The 9,227-nt window shown below is 43.2% G+C and overlaps 1 protein-coding gene across 3 annotated transcripts in view; it reads left to right on the top strand.

Moving 5' to 3' along the window:
• Positions 1–4,693, top strand: part of TP73 (tumor protein p73) — a 61,374-nt gene extending 56,681 nt beyond the window's left edge. For all 3 annotated transcript variants that reach the window (XM_042480060.1, XM_042480061.1, XM_042480062.1), the window contains one exon: positions 837–4,693. In XM_042480060.1, coding sequence (XP_042335994.1) covers positions 837–1,157 — 321 coding nt within the window. In that variant the 3' untranslated portion in view covers positions 1,158–4,693. The remainder of the gene's footprint in view (positions 1–836) is intronic.
• Positions 4,694–9,227: the final 4,534 nt, after the last annotated feature.

Below are 9,227 nucleotides of genomic sequence, written 5' to 3'. Positions count from 1 at the left end.
TATTATTATTATTATTATTATTATTATTATTATTATTATTATTATTATTATTTGCTGAAGTGGGTTATGGCATTCACCTGTGTCCTGGGAGAGAAGTGGCCTAAAAATCAGATAAATAAGGAAATTCCCTGGACATTCAGAGGCTTTTAATACTCTTTTGTGGACGTCAGGGCGCTATCTTGTTGCCCAAGATAGCCAATTTTTTTTTATGTTGCTGTGAAAATTAGGTTTTAGTAAATGATTAGGTTTTTACTATTTGTGTATGCAGTTATATTTTCTATCTATATTTTACAGTTTCATTCTTTGTATTTACCTTTCTACTCTTTTTTTATTCGTGTCCGTAGGTGTATGTATCTTACTAATATCCAGAGTACAGTCACCCCTCCTTTTTTGTGGAGGATCCGTTCCGGACCCCCTTGCGAAAATGAGATTTTGCTTATATTCAAGCCCCATTGGTATGAATATAGGTGTGCAGCTGCAGCAGTGCGCAGGCACAAGCCTTGGGCATGTGCCCCATTGTTTCCCCCTCCGTTTGTCCCCCGTGCATAAGCAAGGGACACGGGTTTAAAAACCATGAGAACAGAGGGAAAACTGTATGTATGTATTTTATATATGCATATGAATTTAGGAATATGATAATTTAATTTGGTCATTGACCGCAATAAAACAGTTAATTGATTGATTGATAGATTGATTGAGATAAATAAAATAAATAGCGATGCCACTCACTCTTCCTCTCCTGTTCCGCACCAGAACTATTAGGAATGGCCTGAAGCCCATTGTCACTCATCCGTTTTTCAAACTAAATTAACCCCCTGCAATGTCTCCTTCCGTAGGATCTTGGCGCACTAAAGATCCCAGAGCAATACCGGATGATAATCTGGAGGGGACTCCAAGAACTGAAGCAGGGCCATGACTATGGAGCCCAGCCGCTCCTCCGCTCCAGCGGCAACGCCTCCACCATTTCCATTGGCACGTCTGGAGAACTGCAGCGCCAACGTGTCATGGAGGCCGTCCACTTCCGAGTGCGCCACACCATCACCATCCCAAACCGCAGCGGGGCGGACGAGTGGGCGGACTTTGGTTTCGATCTTCCGGACTGTAAAGCCCGCAAACAGTCCATCAAAGAGGAGTTCACCGAGGGAGAAATCAACTGAGGGCCTTGGTTTTTACGGACGAACGGAGACGAGTTCCATAAGGGACCTGGAGAGATTGGTCTGGAAAGCCAGGTAGAAACGTGCCACCGAAAGTATTTTTCAGAGCTTGTGGCCAAACGTTGCGGGTCTGTCGCAGAGCTTTTAGCCCAAACCATCGCTACTTGCCTTTCTATGCGAAGATGGTTTTATGATTTCCATGCTTCGACTTACACCATGAAACAAGTCAGAGATGTTTGGTGGACATGTCCAGGAGATGAACATGTGTTGGTGGAAACCAATGGATGCATTCCCATTCTGGCATCGTAATGCAAAAGACCAGCCTGTTTCATCCATCAAGGACAACAGTGGTCCTTTTTCTCAGACTTATCAAATAGGGTTGAACTCTTGTTTTATTTCATTGGGGGAAACAGGATCGCCTCCTTCTCTTGTTTTGGGAAGTCTCCATGACCGCTTGATACCAAACCCCCCTGAGAACATGTTTTTCTTAACAGACTGCCAAAACGAAAAGTGTGTTTTTGCCCCTACATTTCTTTGTGGAATGAAAAAAGCAGCCCTTTACGATTACATGGTCCTGAGAAACACTTACTTTGGATAAAATCTTGTGCAAAGAGACGGTTTTCGGTGTACATTGTACATACGCTGTCCCCACCATGGTTGTCGTAAGGTTTATTTTCTGTGTAAGCTGTTAGATAAAGAAATGACAGATGAGGGAGACATACTCCTTCATAAACACAAAGGTTTCCCAATCCTCTCCCAATCCTGCCATCGTAAGGAAATACACAGAGGTTTGTACAGTCAAAGGTTTCGCGCCGGATACATTACAAGGGATTTTTGGGTCTCTGCAACAGTTCCAAAAGCAAAATGCCAAAATTTTACCGCTTTGGTCTTTGGGAAGAACAGGATCTATATACCTTCTCATGATTTTTTTAAACATGCATACATTTATATATACATTTCTTCCTTCTTTGGGTCCCCTAAAGTATATGAGCATTTCCTTCATTTCAGGAGCAGTTCCGTGAATAAAATGCACCCGCCAGTTTGAGTTAGTCGCATCCTATGGCGAGTAATTGCTCAAATGGTTATCACATGCCATTGCGCAAATAAAGCGACATCGGAAATGCATCGTCGCTGGAATCCCGGAAGTACAAAGATGCGCGTTAATGCTTCTTTGTGACCGCTTTAATGGCGGGTTTTGTGCAATGTCGTCATGTGAAATCGTTACATGTAATTACATGATTTTTCCAGGATATTCATGGGATAAACTCCCCATCTACTTCATTTGATAAACTCCTACGATAGGTTGGCCTTAAGGTCACCATAAATCAAAAATGACTTGAAGGCACACAACAAAATGTCACTAAGAGAATACCAGTCTCTCTATAACAACAGCAACCCTCTTTTCACCAATCCATCATGCCATGTTCACACAAAGTACTTGAGGTGCATTCCCCCTAAAAATGCTTCAAGTCTGGAGCAGCCCTTGTTTCTGGAAGCTAAGCTGCAACCTTCTCTCTTTGGTACCAAGATGACCTTAGAGGATGGGAAAAATTCTGCAAAGGGTTTTTAAAAATGTCCCTCCTCATTTATATCTAAGGAAACAGCCAGATCTGCACCAACATCTGCACATATGTGTCTGCGCTCATTGGTTGAGACTTTCTGGGTATTTGCATTACACAGTCACATATAAGTCTGACACCATCTGAATGCACATGGCTTCATCCTATGCTATCCTGGCAGTTGTAGTTTGGCAATGGATTTTGTGCCACAGAGCACTAATGTTATGGATTCAACGGACAACCCCATTGCTTTCTGCAAGGGGATTCTTAGTATCCCACCAAACTACAAATGCCAGGATTTTGTAGGATGAAGCCATGGCAGTTCAAGCGATATCAAACTGCTATGATTGCAAAATGTGGATACATCAAAATGGCACCATGCCTTGCAAAGTAGTAGTGAGTTAAAGCACTTTATCCTTTAACTTTGCGATCCTTTAATGTCTCCAGTGGTCATGGAAATGCTTCCCCCCCCCCCAGCAGTATTATTGTAAAACTACTGTATTGTTATGTATGATCATGTTATTGGCAAATTTCAATGTTTTGGACGCATGATGGTTTGGATCAAATGTGGAAACTCTATTAGGGACCCATGGATGGGGATATTATCAGGGCTTGACATTCTTGGGCACTGGGCAAAGTCTATACAGGGGCAACATCGACTCCTGGAGCATTTTGGCTTTGCTGCATCTTGTCCTTGTTATGGCCATACCTCTCTGAGTATGTCAGTAGTAACAAAAGGACAGGGAAACAAAAGGGTCCTCCATTTGAGTGGCAATCTCCTTTGCCAGGTAAATGCATCAATCATCTCCAGAGGGAAGTTTAAAAAGCAATGGTGGCATTGATAAAGAGATGGGTTCAACTTTAGGCACCCTCTCCAAGATTTCCTTAAAATATGGAACTGGCTACATACTCGGAAAAGACCTATGTTTCCAGACTGCAGAAGTGGAAGATGGTGGCTGTTTTCCACATTTGTATTTCGCTGTCATTTTTCAATCCCTTGTGCATTCCTCCAAGATTTGGGAATCACAGGTAAAATGAATGTTATTTTGTCCAGGTGTGTCGCAGGGAATTTGTGACATGCTTCGACAGCAGCAGGAAGACCTAGAATCAGAGCCTTATTGCATTAGAAACAAACTTGGCATGCAAGTGTGTTTTGACTCCGTATGACATCCAAGCACTTTTGCTCTCTTCCAGTTGTAAAAACATGGAAGAGGTTTGCAAAAGTATCCCTTTTGCCAAATGGATCTTTCCAGCTTGGGAAAAGGGACACTTTTATGACCATCTCCTGTGCTTTTACAACCATAGAGAATGAAAGTGTTTCGACGTCACACGGAAACAGAAAGAGACACACTTTTCTCTGGGCTTGTTTGGAATGCAATAAGGCTCTTTCTTAGGCTCTTATACATCTGCCTCATTCAGTTCAACTGGATAGACTCACAATCCCACAAGACTAAATAGCATGAGAAAAGAAAGTTAAATCGGAGTGGAAGAGTAGCATCTTTCTCCTTGCCTCTCCGCATGATGTTGTAGCACTTCCACCAATCTCTTTCCAAGGGAGACAGTTGTAAAAACGTATCTTTTGTCATGCTGGAAAAAACTGTTTGACAAAAGGCACACTTTTATCCCCATATCCCTTGGGAAGGAGACTGGAAGTGATACAATGGCATGCGGAGAAGCATGAATCTACTCAGTGATTTTTCCTCAAGGAGTGTCTTGCAAACCCAGTCCCAACCCAAAGGATGCTCCCTGCTTTTGGGTCATTCCGACGGTTGCCTCTACCTCTGCAAATGTGCCCGTTTTTGGGGAGATTCGCCTTTGACGCTGGCACACCGACACAAAACGGAGTTCAACTTTGTCAGGAATTGTGAGATTTGTTTTGTTTTTGTTTTATGGTAATGATATATTTGGAGGGGAAATGTGTTATTTTTATAGATTTTGTTTTGGTAAGACAATAAATGTATTTCAAACGTTTGTCCCCAAAGGGAGAATGAAATCTGTCTGTCTCTCTTTCCATCTCTCTACATTCACTTCTCTTTATATTTCTACCCAAGACCTAAGTACAGTCTAGAGCACCTTTTATCAATGTGTTTCCCCTCCAGATGCTTTGAACTACAGTCCAAATAGCAAACACTGAGTTTGCCATTTTATATAAGAGATGCTATTTTATTATGCCATCGGATATAATGGGACTTGAGCATCCATGGATTTGGGTATCTGCTGGGAATCCTCTAACCAAACCTCAATAGATCCCAAGGGCCTACTATACATGACATTTTCTCCATCCTGAAGTATTTTCAAGGATCCCTGGCATGACCAAAGATTTTTTGTTCTTACTCTCCAGGTTTAAATTAAGCCAATATTTCCTGAAATGAAACGTTCCTCTCCATGGCTGTCTGACACTCGGTTATATCTAAAGTGAGCAATTGTTTCGAAGACCCAGATTTAACAGAGATCTAGACAGGGAAAGAGGATCACTAGCAATGAAAGGAAATGATCTTGATGCTTAGATTCAACAGAGATCAATAATCAATCCAAGGCACCTTGTTAGCGGAAATGAAACTTTAATCACCTTCATCATTGACCAGGTTTGGGGATAGAAGACTCTTTTCTTTAACCTGGTCTAGAGTTGCTTGCCATCATTTTGCTTTGCTGTGGTTTGTCTCTGCGATCCTCTCTTGAAAACTTCACTTACCTTTGTTTAAAAAAAGGCAACCCCCAAACAAACAACAAACAAACAAAATCCATAAACTCTGCACATTTTGCACATGATAACTTTCTGGTTCCGGAGAAGTCAGTTTAACAACATTTTTGCCCAATGCTGCAAAGTTAGTACGGCTTGGAAGTTTCCTTCCAAAGACGTCCTTTGCTCTTCTGGGGACTTTGGTGAAGTCATCCATCAACGATTTAAGTCTTCCTAAAATTGGTTCTTGGGCATCTTTCGACACTCAATAGATGTCTCTTGCGGTAGCAATGCAGTCGGCATCAATTCTGGGGCTATTGGCATGTTGCTATGCCAGCTTCCATTGCCATGCAGAAGCCCAAATGATAAAAGGTTAAAGTTGGCTTGTTGTTGAGATCCTTCTTGCCGCTTCGGTGGTCTGTTGGTTCCCTAATGGATCCGTCTCCTCGATGTTATAGATTCAGAGGATTTAGGCAGGTATTTGCAGAAAGCCTCCTGTGTACAAAGTAAAACGGAAGAGAAGAAGAAGGAAGAGATAAGGGGAAAAAAAGAACGTCCATAGCAAAAAATTGTCAGCGTATTGCAAAGCTTTGCAAAACCATGATACGGCTTGGCAACGTTGGCAGGGCTTGGGGCAAATGTTTTGCTCTCTTAGTGTGAAAAAAAATGATGGAGGATGATTATTATTATTATTATTATTATTATTAGACCACCTCTCCCTTCAGATCGAGGTGGGTTCCAAAAATAATACCAAAAAATTGTACCGTCTTTGCCAAATTGAGAAAGTTGGAGGACATGTTATATTAAAAATGGAAGAGGATTGCTTTAAGGAAATCCTAAGTTACACATCACAGTAATTTATTTGTAGCAATGATGCTACAAGGACATTTCGGGGCAAAACCAGTCCCTTGTTTACGGCTCAAGACCATGTCCAAATAGAAACGTTTCTTACAGGTTTTCTACTTTTGCATCCCACTAAGCCACTTTTAAAATAAAATAACATGATTTTGTTGCATTGATGCATTTGTTGTTTCTTACTGGGAATCCACAGGAACCTTCCTCGTATCTGTGGCCACTGCAGTCCTTGCCTCCGTAGTTTGGGGCAGGATTGTCGCATTGCCGGCTTCGTCTCACAGCTCCTAGTCCGCAGGAAACTGGGCAAAGGGTCCAAGACGACCAAACGGACCACATGCCATCCACTGTTGCAAAGAGAAAATATTTAATGCCTAATGTAACAGAGCTGGGTGGCCCAGAAGTCAGGGGTCCAGGGATTTGTAGTTTGTTGCAGCACCAGAGCTCTCAGAGAAGGCTGAATAGCTCACAAACTACAAATCCTAGAATGCCATCACATTGAGCCACAGCGGTTAAAGTGGTCTCAAACGGCATTCATTCTGCAGTTCCAATGCAGCCTTTGATTTTCAATACGAACTCCGCGATGCACCTCTTTATCCCCCAGCGGAAGTACCTGGACACTGGACGTTGTCGCACATGGTGAGCTGGACCTTGTCCCCTTCGCACGGCATCCCTCCTCTGGAAGGGACGGGGCTGTCGCACATCCGAATCCTTTTCTTGATCCCCGAACATGTCTCCGAACACATTGACCAGGGCGACCATTCTGACCAGTGGCCGTCGACTAAGGGAAGGAAGGAGAAATAGGTTGGCTGCTAAGCAAGTCTCAGTGTCAATTCTCTATCAAGAACTTCTCCACCACTGAGCCTCATCGTATTCATGGCTTGTCTTCCACTGAGCTCCAGGGTTTCAAAGGGACACTGAATAATGCCACAATCCGTTTCTGCCAAAGGATGGACCTTGTGGAGCAGAGCTGTCACACACACCTTTAAGGTATCACCTGACGTGGTCCGCACCCCTTGCACCTTACTAGGGACACCCCTGTGTTGCTTGTTTTGGTTAATGTACAGCAGCCACAAGGTTCTGAGTTCGATCCCTGCAGGGCTCCAAGGTTGACTCAGCTTTCCATCCTTTTGGCAGTCAATAAAATGAATGCCCAGCTTGTTGGGGGCAATTGGTTTAGAGATTATAAACTGCATATAGAGTGCTGAGTTCACTGATAAGTAGTATAGAAATGTACATGCTATTGCTATTGCTATTGACTGCTTCTGCCAGTTGCTAGACAAGTCATGGACTCTCCTTGCACCGTCTCTTTATGGGATGTTGGAATGAGGAACCCTGGCTTGTCGATAAGCTAGAGTCATAATGCAAGAAAAGACACTGACTTACAATTCTGACTTGCGTGGAGACAAACAAAGCCAGGCTTGGGCATCGCATTAAACATACAGTTGACAGAAAGTCCTGACTTGCAGCAGGGAGCCAGGCATGTGCAGTTGAGCAATGTGCTCCAATGTGCTCCCTTGGTTATAGTAACTCAATGGTTTGCTGTTGTTGGCGCACTAGTTAAATGTCGGTCTTGCGGCCACAATGTTGTGAGTTGGATCCCAGAGGGCTCCAAGGTTGGCTCAGGCTTCCATCCTTTCGTAGGTCAGTAAAACTGAGTGCCCAGCTTATTGGGGGCAATTGGCATACAAGTTGTAAACTGCTTAGAGAGTTCACTATGAAGGGGTATACAAAGGTACATGCTATTGCTATTGCTATTGCTATTGCTATTGCTATTGCTACCTCCCTTTATGATCTGATACGGTTCCCATTTAAGACGAGAAGGCCATCTTACTGGGGCAAGGTGGGAGGTCAGGGCACAGCTTGAGGTCGGCAGAAGGGCCCACGCAGCGCATGCCGCTCTCCGGATGAGTGCACCAGCGGATCCGCATCCGGTTCTGAAAGCCACAGGTGACCGAACAGGCCGACCATGGAGACCAAGGGGACCAGGTGCTTTTGGCTGCAGAGAAGAAGAAAAACAGAGGTAGTAGTAGCAATAGCAATAGCATTTACATTTCTATACCGCTTCATCATGACCTCAGCACTCTCTAAGCGGTTTACAGTCTGTAAGCCCATTGCCTCCAACAAGCTGGGTACCGATTTTACCGACCTACGAAAGGAGGGAAGGCCAAGTCAACCTTGGAGCCCTGCTTACTCTCTATTTGGTTTTTTAAGTAATAATAATAAATAGCCTCCTCCTGCTTAATCGTTGAAATTCCTCTACCAAACTAAGCATCTCCCCTATTATTAATATTATTCCATAGTTTAATACCCACTAATAGTAATAATAGTCTTTCCCCTCTTAGTCATCTAAATTCCTCTACTAACTTAAGCATCTCCATTATTATTAATATTATTCCACAGTTTATAAAATGCTGTAATACTCCGTTTTATAAAACTGAATTGATTTATGGAAGTCCTACTTCCACAAGATCTGAGGATGCATGAAAAGAGGCATGCAGCAATTTCAGGGAGACAGGCCACGAAAGAGCCAGTGAGATGCCATATAAGTTAAATGGAGCCTCCATATACAGGAGGTTAAGCCTACAAAAGCTCATGCTGCCAACTTCTTTATTGCAGCCAATCTCAAAGGTCCTGCAAGATCTCCATACACAGGGACAGCATATCTCTGAACACTGTTTGTTGGAGAGCAAATAGTTAAGGAAGGAGACTGATGTATAGACTGTATCAGAAACAGGACATTGGATAAGATGGACCTTCAGCCTATCCATGGTTTTCCTGCATGCCTTAAGGAAAGACTTCCAACAAATATCAGGATGGTTTGTGTCATTACCTTCGCAGTGGATGCCGTCGCCGATAAATCCACTTTGGCAAATGCAGGAATAAGAGCCCAGGGTGTTCAAGCATGTTGCCTCTCGGTTGCAGGCGTGGGTTCCTCTGGTGCACTCGTCTATGTCTAAAAACAGAGAAAGGACATCAAGC

Source organism: Sceloporus undulatus, chromosome 7, assembly GCF_019175285.1.
Source record: "Sceloporus undulatus isolate JIND9_A2432 ecotype Alabama chromosome 7, SceUnd_v1.1, whole genome shotgun sequence".
Classification (NCBI taxonomy): domain Eukaryota; kingdom Metazoa; phylum Chordata; class Lepidosauria; order Squamata; family Phrynosomatidae; genus Sceloporus; species Sceloporus undulatus.
Note: the sequence above shows the minus strand (reverse complement) of the source record. Positions and strands in the feature narration are given on the sequence as shown.